This window comes from Bison bison, unplaced genomic scaffold (assembly GCF_000754665.1).
Source record: "Bison bison bison isolate TAMUID 2011002044 unplaced genomic scaffold, Bison_UMD1.0 scf7180017864342, whole genome shotgun sequence".
NCBI classification, from domain to species: Eukaryota; Metazoa; Chordata; class Mammalia; order Artiodactyla; family Bovidae; genus Bison; species Bison bison.
In genome coordinates this window covers 1,404,326-1,428,731 of record NW_011494914.1, presented here as the reverse complement: position 1 = coordinate 1,428,731, position 24,406 = coordinate 1,404,326, and the positions used below count along the sequence as shown (strand labels likewise).

General features: G+C 50.2%; 1 protein-coding gene across 1 annotated transcript in view; it reads left to right on the top strand.

Moving 5' to 3' along the window:
- MAN2B2 (mannosidase, alpha, class 2B, member 2) overlaps nucleotides 1–24,406 on the top strand; it is a 53,393-nt gene that overhangs the window by 13,395 nt on the left and 15,592 nt on the right. The window contains exons 5-10 of the mRNA XM_010854539.1: nucleotides 83–171; nucleotides 941–1,118; nucleotides 7,272–7,470; nucleotides 10,574–10,764; nucleotides 21,956–22,094; nucleotides 22,970–23,103. Coding sequence (XP_010852841.1) covers nucleotides 83–171; nucleotides 941–1,118; nucleotides 7,272–7,470; nucleotides 10,574–10,764; nucleotides 21,956–22,094; nucleotides 22,970–23,103 — 930 coding nt within the window. The remainder of the gene's footprint in view (nucleotides 1–82; nucleotides 172–940; nucleotides 1,119–7,271; nucleotides 7,471–10,573; nucleotides 10,765–21,955; nucleotides 22,095–22,969; nucleotides 23,104–24,406) is intronic.

Below are 24,406 nucleotides of genomic sequence, written 5' to 3'. Positions count from 1 at the left end.
AAGGAGACTCAGGCGGGGCCTGGGGGGGAGCCGGCAGCCGTGTCGCCCCTGTGCCCTCACTCCCTTCCCTCCGGGTTTGCAGCAGCTGCAGTTCGTGTGGCGAGGGTCCAGATCCCTGTCGGCACAACAGGAAATCTTCACACATGTCCTGGACCAGTTTGGCTACTGCTCGTGAGCACCTGCCTCGGGCCAGCCCCCGTCCCAGCTCCCTCCCTGAGGACCACCTCAGGCACGCCCCTCATGGCCAGCCCTGAGGGCACGCACTGAGCACCCATCTTACAGAAAGAACAACTGAGGCCTGGACATGCGCAGTAGCAGCTGTAGGGCAGCTGCACTGGGCTCAGAAGGCAGCACCAAGGCCTCCGTGTCCTCAGTCTCCCTGGGTCTGAGGATTTTGTAATACTGCTCTGTCTTTATATAGAATTTTGTGATTCTGTTCATCACGATGTTTTTTGCTTTTTTTTTTTTATTTGAAAAGTGTGAAAATCTCATTAAATTGTTACTGAGATTTTTACAAGTGCGCAGTTTTGTGTGAAGGCAAGTATCTCAGTTGCCTCATTCTGGTCCCAGCCCTGCTCAGGGTTCTTGGAATCAGAACTGAAAGGCACAAGGATGACCTAAAGAATGAGTGATCGCATGAATTGCTCCTGATCCACGTGAAGGAAGTGGGGCCCAGAGGTTGTGGGCTCCACGGAACAGCTGAAAAAATATGGGCTTGTAGGGTCATGTGCCCAAGGTCCTGCAGGGCTGAAAGGTGACGCCTTCTGTCCACTCAGCTCTCATCTGCACACCACCGCCCTCTGCCCTCTGATGGGAGACAGAGGCCCCTAGCCAGGTCTGCAGGCATAGTTGCTCTGGCCTTGCTGAGTCCTCCCGACCTCCTAGGTCTTGGGCTGCTGCCCTTCTCAGGGCTGGTCCCTAACACTTGTCTCTCTCTCAGTGAGGGATTTTACTGGGATGGCGACCCAGTCTTCCCAGGTCCACCCAAGAATGGCCGGTACCCCTTCATGGAAATCCCTGTCACTGAGGACACCATCCCAAGCTTTACCAATCTCCTGGTGAACAACGTGTTGGCTCGAGCCACCTGGTTCCGGACACCACACATCCTCTGGCCCTGGGTAAGTGGGGGTCCCTGGCCCTGATCGCTCAACTCTGCACAAGGGCTGCTCTCATGTGTCCCACCCCAGCAGCCGGGTCCACCCCAGGACGGTGTGTCCTGTTCTAATCAGGCCAGTGTCCATCCAGACAGTGGGCCATCCCAGCTCCGGCTCAGTCCTCCTTCCCTGCACCCCGAGTCCTCACCCAGTCTACCAGCTCCTCACCCCACCCTGGATCACCCCAACAACCTCTGCCTCCAATGCAGCCCCTGCCCGACGCAGGCTCCAGCCTCTCCCCAGCTCTCCCCTCCTTTCTCCTTCTCAATGCTGGGAGCAGAGGCTTCAGCCTGAATCCTGGCTTCCTACTCAGGGGCTGTGGGACTGGGAACACTCTGAGCCTCACTTTCCTCATCTGTGAAATGGGGATGATGACAGGACCTGCTCCATAGGCTGGATCTGAGGTCAAGTGGGAAAGACACCCCAGGGGACAGTGCCTGATGTTATGTCATCACTGCTAAACTGTAGGGAGCACCCCGTTCTATGGGATGCATGTGTATCCTCCATTTCCTCTGCCCACTGGGCATAGGGGCAGGCCCTATGGTGTCCTGTCTACTCATAAGGGACTGAGAGCCAGAGAGGTTAGGGAATCTTCCTGAGGCCACATAGGTGCTTAGCAGGGCAGCTAAGAAAGTGGAATTTGTGCTCAGAGCCGTCAGAAAAGCTCCCGAGCGAGAACGCACGTGTGCACGCTCCCGCACTCAGCATGCTGCACGTTACGTCCTCATGACGTGTTTTTCAGATGGAAACATAACTTCTGACCTCTGTCAAGCATTTAGCCTACCCTGCAGCCCCTGTCTTTGGATCTACCCATATGTTCTCTCCATACATGAAGTTATTTTCCACATACTTTCTGTTTTCCTTTCATTCACGTATACCTGAGACCATATAGTATTTCATCTTTCTCTGTCTGACTGGTTTCCTGAGCATAGTGCCCTGAAGTTTCATCCATGCTCTTGCAAACGGCAGGATTTCCTCTTTTTATGGTGAATAATACCGTGTACATATATAACATTTTCTTGATCTCGTCGTCCACTGATGCACATGTAGGTTGATTCCATATTTCTTGCCGATTATAAATACAGCTGCAGTGAACATAGGGTTGCAGAAGTCCTTCCAAGTTAGTGTTTTTGTTCTCTTTGAATAAATACAGAGAAGCGGGGAGACTGAATCACGTGGCAGCTCTATCATTCGTTTTTCGAGGAACCTCCACACTGCTTTCCATAATTGCTGGAACAATTTACTTTTAAATCAAAAGTGCGTGAATGTTTACATTTCTCCTTATCCTGATGTACATTTGTTGTTTCTTTTCACTTAGACAATAGCCGTCGTAACAGGTGTGAGGTGGTACCTCTGTGTGGTTTCGATTTGTTCAGCATCTTTTCCTGTGTCTGTTGGCATCTTCATGTCTTCTCAGACAAATATCTATTCAGGACCTCTGCCTATTTTTTACCTGGATCGTCTTCATCATTACTACTGATCTATATGTGTTCTTTTTATATATTGTGTATTATGCCTTTCCAGATTTATGACTTGCAAATGTTTCATTTCATGGAAGTGAAAGTGAAGTCGCTCAGTCGTGTCCGACTCTTTGTGACCCCATGGACTGTAGCCTACCAGACTCCTCTGTCCATGGGATTTTCCAGGCCATAGTACTAGAGTGGATTGCCATTTCCTTCTCCAGGGGATCTTGCCAACCCAGGGATCGAACCCGGGTCTCCTGCATTGTAGGCAGACGCTTTACCATCTGAGCCACCAGGGAAGTCCATTTCATAGGCTGTCTTTATTTATGAAGTTTCTTTGCTGTGCAGAAGCTTTTAGTTTGATGTAGTCTTATTATTCTCTGTGTTCCTTTTCCATGTGATGTCAAATCCAAAAACTCATCATCAAGATTGATGATGAGGAATTTACAGTGTATGTTTTCTTCTGGAAGCCCTTATAGTTCCAGGAGTTACAATCAAGTCTTCAATTAGCTTGACTTACTGTTTGAGTACAGTGTCAGGCAGTGGTCCAACCTCATTCTACACCTGAGGATGTGCAGTTTTCATAAGACCATTTCTGGTAGAAGACGTCCTTTCCCAGTTTATATTCTTGCCCTTTGCTTTAGTGTAATTACCATACACACATGGCTTTGTTCCTGAGCTCTCTATTCTATCCCATTGATCTATCTGTATCTTTTATTGTCTACTATTTAGATTGCTGTGACTTTGCAGTGAACTCTGAAATCAGGGTGTACGATGCTTCTAGTTTTGTTCTTACTAAAGATTGCTCTGACCACTCATGGTTTTTGTGGTTCCCATAAATTTTAGGATTGGTTGTTTTATTTGTGTGAAAAACGTCATTGGAATTTTAAAAGGTTTTGCCTTGAATCTTTAGATTGCTTTGGAAAACGCAGCCCTCCTCTTGCAGTCACGAGCTCAGAATATTTTCCCACTTAACTTGTGTCTTCCTCCATTTTGATCATCACAGTGTCATCTAGTTTTCAGTGTGCAGGGCTGTCACCTGCTCCGTTCATAAGACCATTCTTAGGCATTTTACCTTTTTTTAATTTTTTTTTTATTTTTTAACTTTACAGTATTGTATTGGTTTTGCCATATATCAACATGAATCCGCCACAGGTATACACGTGTTCCCCAACCTGAACCCTCCTGCCTCCTCCCTCCCCTACCATCCCTCTGGGTCGTGCCAGTGCACCAGCCCCAAGCATTTTACCTTTTTCATGTAACTATCAAGAGGACTGTTTCCTTCATTTCTCTTTCTGATGGTTTGTTGTTAGCATGTGGAAACACTAATCAGCAGGTGATTGTGTCTGTTGATATTCTATCCTGCAACTTTACTGCTGTTATTCATTTAAGACCAGCATGGCCACTATGGACAACAGTGTGGAGACTCCTTAAAAGCTGGAAATAGAACTGCCATGCTGCTGCTGCTGCTGCTAAGTCGCTTCAGTCATGTCCGACTCTCTGCGACCCCATAGACGGCCTCCTACCAGGCTCCTCTGTCCCTGGGATTCTCCAGGCAAGAACACTAGAGTGGGTTGCCATTTCCTTCTCCAAGAACTGCCATATGACCCAGCAATCCCAGTACTGGGCATACACACCAAGGAAACCATAATTGAAAGGGACACGTGTACCCCAGTGTTCATCGCAGCACTGTTTACAATAGCCAAGACATGGAAGCAACCTAGATGTCCATCGGCAGATGAATGGATAAGAAAGCTGTGGTACATATACACAATGGAATAGTACTCAGCTATTAAAAAGAATGCATTTGAATCAGTTCTAATGAGGTGGATGAAACTGGAGCCTATTATACAGAGTGAAGTAAGCCAGAAAGAAAAACACCAATACTGCATACTAACACATATATATGGAATTTAGAAATATGGCAATGATGACCCTATATGTGAGACAACAAAAGAGACAGATGTATAGAACAGTCTTTTGGACTCTATGGGAGAGAGCAAGGGTGGGATGATATGGGACAATGGCATTGAAACCAGTATATTATCATATGTGAAATGAATTGCCAGTCCAGGTTCGATGCATGATACAGAATCCTCAGGGCTGGTGCACTGGGATGACCCAGAGGGATGGCATGGGAAGGGAGGTGGGAGGGAGGTTCAGGATGGGGAACACGTGTACACCTGTGGTGGATTCATGTCAATGTATGGCAAAACCAATACAATATTGTAAAGTAATTAGCCTCCAATTAAAATAAATACATTGATATTAAAAAAATTTTTAAGATTTGTCTCTAGGGTTTTCTGTAGTCACTATTTTTATGACATCATTACAGCAGCTATTAGTGAGAATTTTATTTCTTCTGTTCTGATTTCCATGCTTTTTCACTACTAATTGCTGCAGCTCTGATTTATAATACCACATTAAATAAGTGGTGAGTGGGATCATCCTCATCTTTTTCCTGATCTCCCAGGAATAGTTTTACCTTTTCTTCCTTGAGTCGGTGTTAGCTGTCAGCTTGTCATGTATGGCCTCTACTGTGTTGTAATTTTCATCCACACCCACTTTGAGGAGAATTTTTATCACAAGTGGAATTTGAATTTTGTCTTATGCCTTTTCTGCATCTGTTGAGATGATCATATAATTTTTATCTCACATTTTCTCGTTGGTTGATTTGAGGATGTTGACTGATCCTTGCATTCCTGGAATAAATCCCTTGCATTCTGCTTTATGATGATGCAATATTGTCTTCAAGTATTGTTGATTTTGTTATTATATTGTTGAGGATTTTTGCATCTATGTTCCTAGGATATATTCAGCTATAATTTTCTTTTCTTGAGGCTTCTTTGCCTGGTTTGGTGTCAGGGTAGTCTTGGCGTTGTAAAATTATATTGAAAACTTTCAGTCCCCTTCTAGTTTGTAAAAGAGACTAACAAGGATCTGTATTCCTGAATCCTTGATGGCAATACCAGACCCGCTTACCTGCCTCCTGAGAAATGTGTATGCAGGTCAAGAGCAACATTTAGAACTGGACATGGAACAATGGACTGGTTCCAAATTTGGAAAGGAGTAAATCAAGGCTGTATATTGCCACCTTGCTCATTTAACTTATATAAAGAGTACATCATGCAGAATGCCAGACTGGATGAAGCACAAGCTGGAATCAAGACTGCTGGGGGAAATATCAGTAATTTCAGATATGCAGATGGCACCACCCTTATGGAAGAAGTGAGGAATTGAGGAGCCTCTTGATGAAACTGAAAGAGGAGAGTGAAAAAGCTGGCTTAAAACTCAACATTCAAAACACTAAGATCATGGCATCTGGTCCCATCACTTCATGGCAAAGAGATGGGAAACAATGGAAACACTGAAGGACTTTACTGTATTGGGCTCCAAAATCACTGCAGATGGTGACTGCAGCCATGAAAATAAAAGATGCTTGATTCTTGGGAGAAAAGTTATCACCAACTTAGAAAGCATATTAAAAAGCAGAGACATTCCTTTGCCAACAAAGGTTCATCTAGTCGAAGCTATGGTTTTTCCAGTAGTCATGTATGGATATGAGAGTTGTACCATAAAGAAGGCTGAGCACCGAAGAACTGATGCTTTTGAACTGTGGTGTTGGAGACAACTTTTGAGATTCCCTTGGACTGCAAGGAGATCAAACCAGTCAATAGTAAAGGAATTCAGTCCTGAATATTCATTGGAAGGGCTGATCCTGAAGCTAAAACTCCAACACTTTGGCCACCTGATGCGAAGACCTGACTCATTGGAAAAGACCTTCATGCTGGGAAAATTTGGAGGCAGGAGGAGAAGGGGATGACAGAGGAGGAGATGGTTGAATGGCATCACCAACTCGATGGCATGAGTTTGAGTAAACTCTGGGAGTTGGTGATGCGCAGGGAAGCCTCGTGTGCTGCAGTCCATGGGGTCTCAAAAAGTTGGACACAACCGAGTGATTGAACTGATTGAACAAGGATTTGTATAAATTCTTCAACATTCGATAGACATCACTGCTGAATGTTGATCTTTGCTTTCTTGAGAAGTATTTGGATCCTGGTTCAGTTTGGTTCTAGTATCCATTTGTTCAGGCTTTCTATTTACACATAATTCAGACTGGGCAGGTTATGTATTTCCAGGAATTTATCTGTTTTTCTACTTTGACATCTTTCTGAGGACGGGATTAAGGTCAGTAAATTCAAGCAAGCCATTCTGTTTTTTATTCTTGTTTAGTATCTCATCATAATCAAGGTTATTGATACCTAAGAGCAGTGCTGGGATTTAAGAAATTGTCAGGAAACGGAATCTGGCAGACACAGAAAACCAAAACCTAAATCATCTCACTTACGTGGAATTTTACAAAATCAGTCTCATACAGAAAGAGATCAGATTTTGGCAGCCAAAAGCGGCCCTGGAGAGTGTGCAGAATTGGGGGAATGTTGTGAAAGGGTACAAACCTGCAGCTGTAAGACAAACCAGTGCTGGGGAATCACCCTCAGCATGGCAGAGAGGCAGACACAGCCCGCACAGGGCCCGGGATCCGTGCCCGCCGCGGGGAGTGTGGGCGGTCATGGGGGTAAGAGGGGCCCTCCCCGTGCAGGCTGGGCTCTGCACCCAGAAGGACAGGACGTTGCTTCTGTCCCCGGGCCTGCAGGGATGTGACAGGCAGTTCTTCAACGCCTCACTGCAATTCACCAACATGGACCGTGTAATGGAGGAGGTCAACAAGTTCACAGACAAGCACGGCATCCGGATGAAGTACGCCTCGCTCGGCAACTACTTCCGGGCTGTGCATGCGCACCGGCTCTCCTGGAAGGTCCGAGACCACCGAGACTTCCTGCCTTATTCCTCAGGTAGGAGCCGCTGGTTGGGGAGCAGGGAGGGATTCGGTGCCAGGGAGGAAAGGGGCCCCCAACTCAGTGCCTGCTCAGGCTTCTGCTTGGAGCCTGCTAGGGGCTCTGGGGGAGGTACAGGCCCTGACCCTCCTTCCTGACCCCCTCCACACTCTGCCCGCTTCCTAGCTCCCGGAGCCTCTCACGCTGTCCACATGCAGCAGGTCCCGTCTCTGCCTTTTATTGCAGTGCTGCCGGAAGGACTGCCCCGTGCCCACCTCCTCTTCCTGCAAAGTCCCAGTTGTCCTGTAATGTCACCTCCTCTGATCCCCAGGTGGTGCTTGTGGTAAAGAACCCACCTGCCAATGCAGGAGACACAGGAGATGCAGGTTGCATCCCTGGGTAGGGAAGATCCCTCAGAGGAGGAAATGGCAACCCACTCCAGGATTCTTGCCTGGGAAATCCCATGGACAGAGGCGGGCTACAGTCCGTGGGGTCGCAGAGTTGGACAGGACTGAGCATGCATGCATGCATGTCACCTCCTCCAGGAAGCCTTTCCTGACCTTAAGTCTAGATCGGGTGTCTCCTCTTCCCCTCAGGGTCCCACTTTTCACCTATTGCCACAGAGTCATTAGTGGGCACAATAATGCCCACGTCTCCCACAAGCCTGTGTCCTGGAGGCCAGGACAGGTTTGGCTGCGGCCAGCAAGGCTCAGAGTGAAAGGTCATGGAGTGAGCCTTGTGCTGGGTTGTGTGCACTGTGGAACCACTCTGTGTCAGGAGAGGGGGGATGTTCATCTTGGTTAGCTCATCCAGTGTGAGAATGAAGTGAGATGAGGAGAGCCCTTAGCCTAGTGCCTGGGCCAGAGCCAGGGCTCAGCAGATGCAGCTTTTAACACTGACAGCAGCATCTCCATCCTGGAGGCCAGGCTCCATCCTGGACATGCTGTGGGCACTCCGTGTTGAGGAAGTTAGCCCGGGGCCTGATTGCCCTGAAGGAAGCCCAGCATCAGCGTCTCTTCCAGGTCCAGCCCCACCCACCTCCAAGCGGACCCCCTTAGAAGGTCCAGCCCCGCTATCTGCAAGCCAGACAGGAAGTATGCACACACAGCTTCCCACTGACAGCTGGGGAGGCAGAACGCCCTCCACACCCCAGTCCAGCCTTTGCTCAGGGCATCCGCGGGGGATGGCGTTGGCTAAATTATTGAGTATCTGAAACTCTTACTGCATACAATGCCAGAATCCTTGAAGGATCCTTGTTGTCCTGCTCCCCTTTTCCAAAAAAAAAGAGGAGCTAAGGGGTATGGTCGTGGGAGGAGACTGTGGCCAGGACCCCATGAGCCAGGATTGCCCAGGGACCCTGATCAGGTCCTACTTCCCAGGCAGGTTTGCCCAGCTGTAGGTCCATGGTGGGATCACTCAGCAGGACAGGTCGTTTTAGAAGGGTGAGGTGAGTGTCTGTCTCCATGGACAGTTAGGAGACACAGGCTCACAGCAGCATCCACTGGCTGAGCATCCTCCAGGGGACCAGGGTGCCTGAGCTGCGCCTCTCCAGGGCCTGTGCCCTGCCCGCCCTCACCATTTAGCAGGCACAGTGTCTCAGCAGGGCTGGCCCCAGGCGGTGACTCAGATGCTCACCTGGGTTGAGATCACAGCTCCTGCCCCCACGGGCTGGGTGGCTTTGGGTAAATGATGTCACCGCTCTGAGGCTTGGTTTTGTCATCCATGACATGGGTTCTCAGAGGACTGAAGGGAATCCCACATGGCAGTTCAAATACAACCACTTCCCTTCTCATTTCCTTTCCTTCCGAAGAGACAACAGGATGGGCCCCCAGCTGCAGGGCTGGTTCTGGGCTGGGTGCCACCCTGACTGCCCCAGATCTGGATTTGCAGTGCCTCTCCGGCCTTGGTCTTCTGCCTGAGTGGTGAGAAAGGGGAGCTACATATCTCTCAGGACACTTCCCTTGGGACCTCATCAGATTGGGGGAGGGCTGGCTCCTAGAGTAGATGAGAGGGGCTACCAGAATGTGGGCGGTGTCCCAATTGAGGTGGGTGTGACACTGCCGTGTGGGCGTGGTCACACTTGAGGTGGGAGGGGATAGAGGATGTGGGCGTGGTTACCAGGAGGCAGGAAGGAGTGTATGCTGAAAGGTCCAGTGAAAAGCGAGGTGGGTGTGGCTACTTAGCCTCCCTCTAGAGAGGCACCATTTAATCAGAGACTAAAGTTCAAGGAGGAGACTTGGTCCTGATCTGAGCACAGGGTTATCTTGGTAGCTTTGTCTAGTTGGGTCCCTGCTTAGAGCTGAGGCTGTGGTGAGCCAGTGCCTGACCTGTGTGCTCAGCTTCCGGGAGGAGCTGTGGAGGGTCCCTGTGTCTCCCCCCTCAGATTGTAGCCTTTCCCAGGTCCTCCTGGCTTCCCTTCCTTGTCTAGCCAAGGTCCTCTGAGGGAAGAACAGAGAATGGAGGCACAACCCAGCCTGGGGAGGAGGCAGGAGGAGTGAACATTCGGGAACCCTGAACCACCTGCTGAGACACATCCCAGCCCCAAGGTGCTCAGACTCTTGCCCATTCCACCAGCCTCACACTCTTAGTCCAGGGTCAGGACCGTGGCTCCGGGGCTCTCACAGCTCCCACACCGCTGCCATCCTTCCCTGCTGAGCATCCAGAGAGAACTGCTGAAATGCATGCCTTCCGGGACCCACTTTTTCTCCAGAGGCACACAGGGGCTGCCAGCACTCCAGCACTTCCCCCTGGGTCCCTCAGCCCTCGCCGTCATCCCTCTCCCTCCTCCCCTGAGGTACTCAGGGCCTTTCCCCACAGGCCCTACCGAGGGTTCAGGTGCACACTGAATTCTTGTTGTCATCACAGTGCTTCAGCACTCGGGCCTCTCCAGGCCTGCCCCAGCCCAGCCTGTCCCTGCCAGCTGCCCAGCCATCCAGGAATCTTGTACCATTGCTGATCTGGCTGGGACAGGAGCCCTGAGATCACCCCCCTGACGTAGGCTGTGTCCCTGGGGACCCAGGCAGGTCTATCTCTGACCTCATCTTCCTCAGCATTTCCCAGATGAGGCTCAGGGGCCTCCATGGGCAGGACCTCACACCCACTACTGACCTTTTGCTTCTAGAAATATTTCATGCTTGGACCGGATTCTACGCCTCCCGAAGTGGTCTCAAGGGGCTGGCAAGGCGAGCCAGCAGTCTGCTGTACGCTGGGGAGTCCATGTTCACACGCTACGTGCTGTTGGCTCCCCACCCATACCTGGACCCGGCCTGGGGCCTGCAGCAGCTCCAGCAGCTCCGCTGGGCCGTCTCCGAGGTAACACAATGCCTCTCAGAGACAGGACAGGATTGGACCCTCCTGGGCTGTGTGCTTCTCCCTCCCTAGGTCAGCACACCTCCTAGTCCCTGGTCACTACAGGTCCACTTTACAGATGAGAATACTTAGGTTGCCTTGGTCACAAGACCTGTGCATGTTGAAGCTGCCCCAAGGCTAGGACCATGGCCTGCAAGGGTTCAGCTTGTGGTTCAGTGAGATTCAGAGCCAGATTACCCAGAGGGGAAAGGGCAAAGTGGAATAGCACTGATATCCAACAATCCAAGGCTTGGCTCAGTTCTGTGACCTCAGGCTGCTGAGTTCCCCTCTCTGAGCTTTGTTGCAGAAACCAGTGCTTGAGAAACCAAGCACCACACTCAGAGAGTTGGAGAAGTCAGGTTTACTATGCTGGCAGGCCTGGAGGAGTTGGCACTCTAAGCTGGGATCCCCAAAAAAGGGGTTACCGAGTTTTTAAACACGGACAGGAATGACTCTGTGGGTTTGCAGGGGCTGGGAGATTCCAAAGAGCAGGACAAAGGTGAGTGAGATAAGCTCCAGTTCCTAGTATTGTGAGTCCCCACTTTCTGAGACTGTGTGACCTGCGTGATCCAGACTTTGCAAGGAGCAAGCTGAATCACAGAGGCAGAAGGAGCAGGGGGTTATGTAAAACTTTACCTTATCCTCTGCATTCCCCCCTCTTGATGCTTCTGTCATTCCCTGTAGAAAGCATCATCTCGTGTTTCGGTAGGGTATTCAAAGCTCCCCTTTGTTTAGGGGGTATATTGAGCGATTACCATTGTAACTGTGGATTCGGTTCGAGAGGTTATGAACTGGGTAATAGCACTGAGAATACAAGGACCAAACAAGAGCGGCACAAAGAACGTGAAGAGAGGACTGGCTTAAGGGCGGACCCATGATGTCCAGCTCCATATGTGGTTCCAGTGACCCCAGGAATTTGCTAGTTCCTCTCTCTTTTTCATCATTCATTCCCTTAGATATTAGGCTGTGTCCCTGACTATTCCTGATTGGTTTACATAAAAGCAGCAGTCTTTGTTCAAGAAGAGGCAGAGGCCTCCCTTTTCAGCTGTCAGTAAGTCTAGTCCTCTCCTATTCTGTAAAGCCACCTTAGCCAGGGAATCTGTTCGGTCCTGTAAAGCCACTAAAGATTTGGCTGCTCTCTCAGTGTTGTCTGTGAACTCCCTGGATAGTGTATGGTAGGAGGAGGTTGATGAAACAATTCCTCCTATTCCCATACCTATTCCAGGAGTAATTTCCAGACCAACTAATAGAGGCATAAACTGGATGGCCCTTTTTGACCATGTCTTTGCTGCCAAAGGTGAGTCTGGCTGTTAGGGGCAATATTCATCGGCGGAGTGAGGAAAGCTAAGATGCAGATATGCATCCAACTGACTGGTAGGCATAAGTAAGCATCTTTCCCACAAAGAAAAGGCCTTGATAGGGGCAGCAGCATATCGTGTTTCTGGGAGGATGAGTGGGCCACTCACCTTTTAAAGTTTGATTACATTGGTCCCTGGCTAATTTGTCTACAGGTTCAGTTCCTGCATTATTTGTAAAGCATTCTGGAGCCTTCTGAGTTAACTCAATTGTCCTTAAGACTGGCCCTTGTAAGGGTGAATATATAGGAGGTCCCATGGCTGTTGCATTGTTCAGTGGTACTGGTGTACCTAAGTGCCGTGGCACTCCGTAGGATAAGCAAAGCCGGCAGTCCCTGACCAGCTGGGGGATGGTGTCTTTAAGAAGGCGATGGGTTGCACTGAGAACCTGGTACAGATGAGGGTTTAAAGGGGAGTTAACTCTGTAACCTGAGTCACACTGCCAAAGGACAGAGTCTGAGTGTTCAGGGCAAAGTTGCTCCGTGATTGTGTCTGTCTGCATTATTGTTCCTGTCCAGTAGGTTTTTCCATTTATTTGTAGACAGACACCTGTTCTCTTTTATTGCATCTGTGTGCTGTTTGGGGGTAAACGGAGGTACAGGGGCTTGATGACAATGGCATGGTATCAGGATACCCCTGGGGCTTGGACCACCTGGTGGGGGAAAGGTAGCAGCAGCGGGGGGCATGAATGGAGAACATTTTCGGTGCCCAGGCCTCTGGATATACGTCACATGGTTAAGGCAGTAGGTGACCAGCCTATAGGATTGGCTATCTACACATTGTTCACGCTGATGATTAAGGACACAGTTTTCCAAGGGTTGACTGTAATGTTGACCGGTGCGTGATGGGTAAGGAACGGCGCCATCTGTTACAGCAAGCGACAGAAAAGATTGCAAAGCAACCTGCACATAACAGATAACTGAACACTAGCAAAAGGTTTTCTCCCCGTCTTTGGGCTGTCATGGCTATAGCAACTGAGCCTATCATGAAGGGGGTCAGCTATACTGTGAGCGATTTAGTTAGTAGGGCGAATTGATCATAAGAGACATGATCTCTGAGGCTTCCCGCTACAGTGAGGTAACAGACAGCTAACTGCAGCTTCGGACCCAAATCCCAGTCCTGGAGTGCGACCAAAGCTAGTCCTGGAGCAAAGAACACAGCAATAACTCCAACCAGGGATACAGACCAAGGTTGACAATGAAAATCCATTGATATTTTGATAGCCAGATCCTCAGTCTTCCACCAGGGAATGACCAGTCAGCTGTCGAAGTGTGGCTAGAACAATCCTCAAACTTCTGCTCTGCATTGATTAGTCAGCTTCTGAAGTGACTAGAGCAGAGCTCAGCGAGCGCCCTTTGTGGGTGAGGGCCACTGTATTTGGAACCAGACCTTGAGGGGATTTTCAGAGTCCTGAATTGCTTTCCAGATGTCCTCGTCACAGGAAGCCACTGCCTTCTTGACTCTGGGGGTGGATCCAAGGCATGAAGTCTATAACTTTAACAGCAGTAGGTGTTGCCAGGACGACAGTGAGAGGGCCTGTCTGAACTTGTGGAAGTGGTTCTTTTTCCAGTCTTTAACCCATAGCTCATCTTTGGGCTGATAAGGATGAATCCAATTGCCCAAAGAAATGGGTGTCCTTTCTAAGGTTTCTTGGGCTATACGGTGGAAGACTTTTCCCAGAGCCTGGAAGTGTCAGTACATCTCCAGGCCAGCTGGTTGTTGGGGGTTTCCTTTGAGTTTTCCTATCACTGGGGGCATTTTCCCATATAAGATCTCAAGAAAAGAATTGTCTGAGGACTGCAAGATACATCCGGCTCGGACTAAGGCTAGCGGTGACATGTCAACCCAAGATAAATGAGTCTCCTGACAGTGTTTAGCTAATGTAGTCTTGAGGGTGCCATTCATGCGTTCAACTTTCCCTGAGCTCTGTGACCTGTAAGTGGTGTGACCCTTCCATTCGATACCCAGTGTCCTGGATAAAGTTTGCATTATCTCAGACGCAAAAGCTGGCCCATTGTCAGACCCTAAGGACCGAGGCAGCCCGTATCTCGTGATTATGTCTCTTAGTAGGGCCTTGGACACTTCTCATGTCTGTCCAGTGCGTGTGGGGTGGCTTCAGCCCATCCCTAGTAGGTGCAGACTGCCACAAGTAAACACTAACAGCCCCTATACCGCTTGACTTCAGTAAAGTCCACTTCTAGATCTTCAAAGGGCAGAGTCCCAACTGTCTGCATCTCTGGATTAGGTCTTGGTCCTTGGCTGGCGTTGTTTGTGTACAAGTCACACCTCTGGTACTGATCTGGGCACACAGGGTTGGGAGCTTAAAATCGAAACAGTAGCAGCTCGGTAAGCTCTCCAGCACAGTTTTTCCTAAATGAGTTGTCTCATGATGTTGTTTTACCAGCTGGACTGCATGACTGCTGGGGACAGTGAATCTTTGGTCTGGGAGCTTCCACCAGCCCTCCTTTTCTTTTATTCCTCCATCATTTAGAGCCCATTGGTCTTCTTACTTGGTGTATCTCGGGGACGGAGGCAATTCTGGTGCCAAGAGAACCTTAAAGGTTGCCTCAGGGTCGACTCTGGGGATTGGTTGGGTCGCCGCCTCCCTGACTGCCTGGTCAACTGACCAATTTCCTTTGCTGATTGGATCAGTTCCTCGCTGATGGCCTTTACAATGGATGACTGCTATTTGGAAAGGCTTCCAGACTGCGTCTAACAACTAAAGGATTTCTTTTTTGTTTTTAATCTCCTTTCCCCCTCCTGTCAATAGTCCCCTTTCGTTATAAATGGCTTCATGTACACGTAGAGTATCCAAGGCATGCCTGGTATCAGTATAGGTGTTGACTCATCTCCCTTTGGTGTGCCTTAGCGCCTGGGTGAATGCCCGTAGCTCAGCCTGTTGTGCTGACCACCCTTGTGGCAAGGCCTCGGCCTGCACTTTCTCGTCAACTGTTGTTACGGCAGAGCCTGCTTTGTGCTGCCCGTCTTGGATGAAACTGCTTTTGTCAGTGAGCAGTTCCAGCTCTGGGTTCTGGAGGGGGATGTCCATCAGGTCCAGCCTGCTCAAGCGAATTTCATCTATGACCTCCTTATAGTTATGATCGGGGGTTCCCACTTACACAGGTAAAACTGTGGCGGAGTTCAGCGTCCGCACAGTCTTGAGTTGTACCTGTTTGTTTTCCCAGAGCAGTCCTTTATAGCGAATCATCCTGGAGTTGGTCAGCCACTTATGGCCCTGGCTGTTCATCAGGGCAGTAACAACCTGGGGAACCTTTGCTTTTGTATTTTGTCCTAGAGTAAGCTTATCTGCTTCTCTGGCCAAAATCACAGTGGCAGCTAATGCCCGGAGGCATGGTGGCCATCCCACAGCCGCTGGATCCAGTCGCTTTTACAGGTATGTGGCCGGGCGCTGCCATGGCCTAACTGTTTGTGTGAGGAGCCCTGCTGCAGTGTGATTTTTCTCATGCACAAAGAGGTTAAAGTCCTGTGCCGCATTTGGCAGCCCTAATGCAGGAACAGTGGTCTAGAGTCTCTTTATCTCCTTGAAGGCCTTTTCCTGTTAAGGGTGCAACTCCAGGGGATCCTTACCACTCTGTTGTGGCTTTCAACAAAGGCTTGGCAATTTCAGAGAAACTCAGTATCCAGATCCAGCAGAATCCAGCCCCGAGGAACTCACAGACTTCTTTCGTGGTGTTCTGCCGAGGTAGTGAGCAGATGGCTTGCTTCCCCTCCTGTCCCAGTGCCCGATGCCCTTTTCAAATGACAAAGCCCAGGTACTTGACCTCCTGTGTACAGATCTGAGCCTTTTCCATGACACCTTGTACCCTGTGGTGGAGAGAAAAGCCAACAGGGCTTTGGTGCCTCTCCAGCAATCCCCTGGGTGGGACTGGCTAGCAACAGGACATACACATACTGGAGTAGTGTGCAGTTCAAAGTTTCTCTGCGAAAGGCAGCAAGGTCTTCAGCCAGGGCTTCACCAAACAGGGTAGGTGAGTTTTTGAAGCCTTGTGGCAGTCGGGTCCAAGTCAGCTGTGTCTTCCTCCCAGTGTGTGGGTCTTCCCTTTCAAAGGCAAAGAAGGGCTGGCTGGCAGGCTGGTGAGAGCCAGAGCCAGAAGAATGTATACTTGTGATCAAAGCAGGTGAACCAGCTTGCATGAGAGAGTAAGAGACTCAGGAGAATGTTGGGATTTGGGACCACGGGATGGTTGGTGATCACCACACTGTTGATGCCACAGAGGCCCTGGATGGGGCGGTAGTCATTCCCTCCTGACTTTTTGACTGGTCAGAGTGGGGTGTTCCAGGGACACTGACATTCCATTAGGATCTCGGCATCTCGTAGGCACTGGCTGTGGTCCCAAATTCCCAGGCATGCCTCCCGTAGGTACTGGATATTGTTTCTAACAGGAGTGGCTCCTAGCCTCGGGTCCACTACAATGGGGGCATGGTTTGTGGCCAAACCTGGGGGCTCCTTCTCTGCCCAGACATCAGAGAATTCTATTAGCAAGCTTGGGGGATTTATTTTTTCCCTCCATGAGTAGCAGAGACGCCATTCATCTTCCCTGGGCATAGTCATGGCCTTCATCAGAGCTGATTGGCTCCCCAGAGTGAGGCTCGTATGCTTTCCAGGAGCAAAGGTAATTTGTGCCCCCAGGTTTGTCAGTAAGTCTCTACCCAGCCAGGGAATGGGGCATTCAGGTAAGCAGAGAAATTCATGAGTCACCAGATGGCCCCCTAGCTGACACGAATGGGCCTTGCACAATGAGCAGGCTGCCATGTTCCTGTGGCCCCAACAGTAGTTGCTGTTCGGCCTGTGAGGGGAGCCAGAGGTGTGGTTTCCATGAAGTGTTCAGCTCCAGTATCTGCCACAAAAGTCATTGATTGGCTTCCTACTTTCACTGTGACCAGGGGCTCCCAAGGGCCCAGGATTAGTGAGCCCAGTCTTCTTTAGTCTGCTTTTGCTCCAGCCAGGCCAACAAGGTTTTTGACGGCCAGCTCAGGCTGGTGCCTTTCTTTTTGGGTTGACCGAACTTCTTTGACCCTTAGATGTCCCTCTGTGACGGTGGCACTCAATCCAGTGTCTAGTGTCCTTGCAATAGGTGCACTGGTCGTGGTGTAGAGGTGGTCTCTTCTTAGTTTCCCCTTTCCACAAGGGGACATTCTGTTTCACTTGATCTGAGCTCCTCAATGATGCTGCTAGCAGGGCTGCTCTCTGTTTCATTAATTTATCTGATTCTCATTGGGCTTCATGGTCTAGGTTCACGAAGACTTTATTTGCTACCTCCAGTAAATGTGAGGGATTCATCCCAGTGAAGCCTTCCGGCTTTTGGAGCTTTCGTTGGGTGTCTGCACAGGATTGAGCCACAAAGGAAGCATTAATCATTGGTTGATTCTCTATTGTCTCAGGGATGAACAGGTTGTATGTCCGGAATGCTTCACACAGTTTTTCATAGAAATTGGTGGGAATGTCATCTGCCTTTTTTGACTGTTGTTGTAATTTTGAACATATTGGTGGGCTTTTTGGCTCCTGCTTGAAATCCATGTAGAAAGGCATCACAGTAGCAACCCAGGGTTTCTTATCCTCCTCTGAAATTGAAATCCCAACCAGGCCTCATCTCTGGCATCACTTCTTGTGCCCATCCTTCTGCATCTAAGACCTCTGTGGACACTTGTCCTCGGAGCCATTTGGGGGCTTCTGTTGAGATGCATCACCTTTCTTCAGCGGTGAAGAGAGACGTAAGGGGCTGGTGACAGTCATCCCATGTAGGCTGATGGGTGTGGGAAATGGACCCTAGGAGGTCAATCATAGCTGGTGGTTTATCCGAGTACGCTGGGTTATGGTGTTTCCAGTTTAGGAGATCAGTAGGGCTGAAGGCTGGTGATAGAGAAGGGAGCGACCAGGATGGACTGAGCCTCGTCCACTTGTTGAGGACCTTGAGTTTCTTGCAGTGGCGTCTCATGGGCGGTGGCCAGCTGGTTAGACTGTTTGGCTGAGCGGAGCTGCTTCCCTACTGGCTCAGGGCTGGTGTCTTGCTCATGAGGTGCTGCGGGGGACGTGGAGGGAGGTGGACTGTCTGGCAATGGGTCTGGCGCTGACTGTGCCGGGGCATCTGGAGTCCGGGGAAGGTATGGCAGGGGCAGTCATGGGTCTTCCACTGGATCTCCCTGGAATATATATTTTTTCTCTTCTTTCTTTTTCTGAGTTCTGGTTGGGGAACAAATACCCTACTCTGTCCCTATCTGTTCATGCAAAATCTTGCCCATGGGGGCAGGATCTGTGCTATTAGAAGCCAGGTGTCTATGTATGGGGGCTTCCTTGGTGGCTCAGAAGGTAAAGCGTCTGCCTGCAATGCAGGAGACCTGGGTTTGATCCCTGGATCAGGAAGATCCCCTGGAGAAGGAAATGGCAACCCACTCCAGTACTCTTGCCTGGAAAATCCCATGGACAGAGAAGCCTGGAGTCCCAGTGACTACCTGGTTCACTGCTTGGACAGTGGGAAGGTCAGGATTGCCCTCTGGCAGCCATCCAACATCAAAGGATGGCCAACTGAGCTCATATAAGTTAAGTTTCCTGGGGGTCATCTTGACTAATCTCCTGCAAAGCCCTTCTTAAAGTTCTTTATCAGTCTAAAACTGTTGCTTCAGAGGAACTGCCACCCATGTTGACAAGCATAATCTACCTGGCAGGGTTTTGAGGAAAACCTCATCTCTTACCTGTCAGCTCAAGGAGTCAGTCAACAGAAGAATAACCAGTAACCAATAATTTCTCCCTCACTGTATATCCCGCCTTGAGTCAGTGGTGCAAAGACAAGCAAGGGTGGCTGGCCCGTCAAAAGAGAATACCATTCAGGTGACTGCTTGCCTGCGTCCCTGGGGGGAACTTAGGTGCCTCTTAGCATTGGCAGATCAGTATATACCCCTGATCCAGTTCTGTCTCGAAGTGAGGGACTGGGTCCCTCAGAGCAGATACCGCCTTGAACCACATGAGGTCACCACGGAACCACAAGTTAGGGCCTACTCGGACTCCATAGCCATGACGGCCGTGAAGCCACACAATCAAGCCGGAAGCGCAAGCGAATCAGGCTGCACACTCGTTCACATTCATGTCTCACCCTCTTGGCTGCTCTCTTGAGGGAGATTTAAGATGCCTCTGAACATTGGCAGGTTGGTATAAACTGCCGACCCAGACCAGCCTCGCAGGGAGAGATCAAATCCCCCACAGACTGGCCCTGCCTTTCAGCCTTATGAGGTCATCACAGAACTGCAGGTTTTGGATCCTCTCAGGCTCTGTAGTCCGAGGACTGTGTAGCTCACTTCCACTTCTTTCAATCAGCAATCATGTATACACAGTAATTCAAGAGGTCATCACAGTACCTCCCTTTTCCTGAGTCCCCAGGTTTCCCTATCTGATGCTCCCTTCCTGGGATCTCCAAGGAGGTGATCAGTCTCTTCTTCTACCCGTTAGGGTAGGGCCTGACGGGGCCTTACTTGATCCTGTGGCCGTTCCTGGTGAGTTGGTCCATTCCTCCAATGAGTCCGGTCAGGGCTAAGCTACCTGGAGAGTCAGAACGCTGGTCCAAAAGAGAATCCAGAATACCACCAGGTGGTGTGCCACCTCGTCCCTTTCGGGGCTCCTCCACTCCGACCCGGCTGAGCAACCAGTCTGGTGGCTCAGGTGGCATGGTTGCAATCTTGCTGGGGCCTCCAGAAATGTTGCAGAAACCAGTACTCGAGAAACCAAGCACCACACTCGGAGAGTTGGAGAAACTCAGGTTTTCCAGAGGAGTTAACACTCCAAGCTGTGAGCCCCAAGCACGGGGCTTACAGTTTGTATACACAGACAGTGATGATCAGTGCATTTGCAGGGGGCTGGGCTATTGCAGAGAGCAAGACAAGGCTGAGTGAAATATGATCCAGTTCCTAGTACTATGAGTCCCCACTTTCTGAGACTACATGACCTACATGATCCAGACGTTGCAAGGAGCACGCTGAGTTACAGAGGCAGAAGGAGCAGGACGTTATGTAAAATTTTAACTTTTCCTCTTCACCTAGGTCAGCACACCTCCCAGTCCCTGGTAACTACACGTCCACTTTATAGATGAGAACACAAAGGTCGCCTTTGATCACAAGACACATGCATGATGAAGCTGCCCCAAGGCTAGGACCATGGCCTGCCTGGGTCAAGCTTGCAGTTAAGGAAGATATACAGCCAGATTGCCCCAGAGAGAAAAGGGCAAAGTGGAGTAGCACTGATGTCCAACAATCCAATGCTGGGCTCAAATCTCAGCCCAGATCTGTGAGCTCAGGCTATTGACTTGCCCTCTCTGAGCTCTAATGTCCTCCTTGGAAAATGAGAACCCTATATCCAAACACACATAGGTTGTTGGGCTCTGTGCTGCCGCAAAGGAAGTTGTTCATAACTCTGCATCTTACTTGTCCCCACTGTACAGATGGGAAAACTGAGACCGAAGATCTCCTACAACTTGTCTCTTCACTAGTCAGAAATGGGCCACACTGCTCATGACATTCATAGTCACTAAAAAGAATTGTCGGCAGGACTAGTCATTGCGCGGGGGTGAAGGGGATTGACTTTAGCACCCATCAGAGGGGGTGGCCGTGTGGCTTCACCTCACGGGGACTCAAGTTTCCCTTCTGTGAAGAGGAGGTCATCCAGCCCTACGTGGTGCAGGCAAGTAATAGGCCATGTGTGGGGCTTTTCTGCAGCAGGGTATCAGCACTTATTGAAAGGTTGTTGCTGAACCATGAAAAACACCAGATTCTTGGCCTCTGGAGGAGAATTCAATCCAGGGCCAGAGACGAGCCTTGATCACTCAGAGCTTTTGTGTAATAAAGTTTTATTAAAGTATAAAAGAGATAGAGAAAGCTTCTGACATAGACATCAGAAGGGGGCAGAAAGAGTATCCCCCTGCCAGTCTTTAGCTGGGTGTTATATAGCTACTAGAAATCTGCTAATTAGAGAAAGGAAATGTCTCAAAACTCAGAGAATGGCACCAGGCCCCTCACCCACAAGATTCATTGAGATAACATTAGCACCAGGGGAGTCATCCCGGGCCATGAAATGATTGACGTGACTCTTGAAGAAGGGCAGACTGTCATACACAGACACAGTTTCGGTAACATAGATTAGGAGAACAGTGTATGAGTACAACATACTGGCTTGTCAAGTGGGTTCTGAGTCTTTAGGGGGAACCGACTTGAAGACAGAGTCTGGGGAAAATACACTGTACATTAGCACAGCTTAAGACCAACACTTCCATAAGGAAAATGCGTTGGTGAGCTCAAGGTTTGAGAAAAGTTAGGTTCAGGTGGAACCAGGTGTCATTATGGCAACACAGAGTTTTAAGAGAAACCTCTTTTTAAATTTGTATAGAAAAGGGGGGAAAAAAAATAACACTAGTTTGTTTCCTCCTGCCCCTTAAGAGAGAGAGAAAAATGTTTGACACTCTTCCATTCGGAGACCCCTGGCCTTCCTGCTTGTTACCCTCTCATTATGGGATGGCTGGGTCATGGAGGGAAGCTGGGGAGGGTCCTTTTCGGAAGTCAGTTTTCTGTCCAGAGTCAGGGACACAGTTATGCGTTTTCCCAAGGTCAAAAATACTTGGGAAAGTTCATCGACCTCTCTGACCTCAGTTTCCTCTTCTGTAAAGTGGGAGGAACCCCCAATTCTCCAGCAGCACCTGCTGAGAGGGAAGTGGTGTCAGGGCCCTGTGGGTGTCAGGACAGCAGGTGCTGAGCAGAGGCTGGCCTGACCCCACTCCTGTCCTGCTCCTGCGGGGGCCCAGGTCCAGCACCACGACGCCATCACCGGGACTCACGCCGGCAAGGTTGGTGACATGTTTGTGGAGCACCTGAGCACCGGGATGCAAGCGGTGCACAAGCTGATGGCCTCCATCACCCAGGACAGGTCTCCAGCAAACTCAGGTAAGCGAGGCCCCTGGGGGCACAGTGGGCCATGGCAGGTGTCTGCCCGGTTGTACTGCCCAGCTCTGCCCTCTGCTCTGTGTCTGTGTGCAGTCCCATCCCACTTTCAGAGTCTGGAAGGGCCCTGGAGACCAGGGGTGCAGCACACAGGAACTCTGCCCATGCAGACTGGTGTTGGGAGGGGAAGACTTTCTCAGTAAGGGACTTAGAACTGGGTTCTTCCGGTTCCTGGTGGGGCTGGCTATTCCAATGAGCTCAGAAGGGTGACTGACTCCCCAGGCAAGGTGCAGGTGGAGACCCCAGAAAGGCATCCAGCCATGGGAGCTTCCCGGGCAGAGGCCAGGGATTGGACAGTGTGTGCAGTGTTCAGGGATCCGGGAGTCATCGGACACGACCTTATCCTGGGGCACATCTGGTGGAGGATGGAGTGGAAAGAGAATCCAGGTTCACACCAAAGAGACCTCCAGTGCTGACCTTGGTGACTGGCCTTGACCCTTCAAGCTCCAGAGGATTTTCTGTACATTTCCAAGCTTTTAAGCTTTGGAACCCTGCCTTAGAACATGGGCCACCTTGGGCAGCTGACCCTTCTTTCTGCAGCTCAGTGTCCGCACCAGTAAAGTGGGCTGACAGGAAGAGATGAGTGAGGAGCTCATGGACCCTCATCTCTGGGTGGATGCTCTCCCACCCCTCCTGGGAACCAAGACCCAGCTTGAACAGATTAGGAGGGAGTTGGACGTCAGACCCCACGTGTCTGCTTGTTCCTCCCCCTGGACTCTGCAGAACTCGTCTCACCTGCCTCAGTTTCTCTTGTTCCAAGGGGCACCGGGGTGAGGGGTGGGTCAGGTACAGCAGTAGAGCCTGTTCTTTGTGTGCAGGCCCGGAGCCTGGGGGCCACTTTGCAGTGGTCTACAACCCGCTGGCCTGGACAGTCACCACCATCATCACCCTGACTCTGGATTTCCCTAATGTCAGCATCACAGACGAGTCAGGCCGCCCTGTCCCTGCACAGGTAAGGGTGACATCCCATCTATGGTGCATGCCCTGTTGCTGCCCCTGCTTTGGGCTGGGGCCCCAGAAGTAGGCATCTAAAAGGAACATGTGACACACTGCCCTCACCGTGAGGACAGTGTCCTATGGGTGAGTCACCATCAGGGTCAGTGGATCCACCCAGGGGACTGACCCTAGGCTTTGGGCATCTGAGTTGACCAGAAGTCTGCTCTACTCTTCCTGCCCTGGAAGGTCTCATGGTATCTTCAGCTCCATGGGAGGCATCCACCCACAGTCCAGCCCCTCATTGGGAATATATATATATACACATATGTGTACATTTCTACTTCTCATGGGGAAGCCAGAAATAGTCCTAATTGTGCATTTATGGAGGTGCTGTCGTAGGGGCAGGCCCCAGCTATGACATCCACATCCTGTGTGGTCCCTCCTCATCTCCTTCCCAGACCTGGGGCTAGACTTGGTTCTAGAGGTGACCCTACTATTACCAAGCCAGCCCTTTCTTGAAGAGGTGAGAGAGGGAATTTCATCAGTCCATCATTCCAGAAACACTGCCAAATGTCTGTTCTGAGCCTGGCCCCCAGATGAGTGCTCATCCCTGGACTGTGGAACCATCCTGGGATTCAAGAAACAGACACAGAAACGGACAGTTAAGGCATGGGGTGATGACCTGGCAGGCAGGGCAGTGATGCTTAGCTGAGACAGAGGAGGAAGATTCCTCTATGTCAGGGTCGGGAGACATGAGGGTGTTGGGATGAGTAGATCCAATATATAACATCCCCCTCCAACCCAAAGGCACCACCCACTAAGTCTAAATGCTCTTAAATACTCAGATCAGATCAGTCGCTCAGTCGTGTCCTATTCTTTGCGGCCCCATGAATCGCAGCACGCCAGGCCTCCCTGTCCATCACCACCTCCCGGAGTTCACTCAGACTCACGTCCATCGAGTCAGTGATGCCATCCACTCATCTGATCCTCTGTCGTCCCGTTCTCCTCCTGCCCCCAATCCCTCCCAGTATCAGAGTGTTTTCCAATGAGTCAACTCTTTGCATGAGGTGGCCAAAGTACTGGAGTTTCAGCTTTAGCATCATTCCTTCCAAAGAAATCCCAGGGCTGATCTCCTTCAGAATGGACTGGTTGGATCTCTTTGCAGTCCAAGGGACTCTCAAGAGTCTTCTCCAACACCACAGTTCAAAAGCATCAATTCTTTGGCGCTCAGCCTTCTTCACAGTCCAACTCTCACATCCATACATGACCACTGGAAAAACCATAGCCTTGACTAGACGAACCTTTGTTGGCAAAGTAAT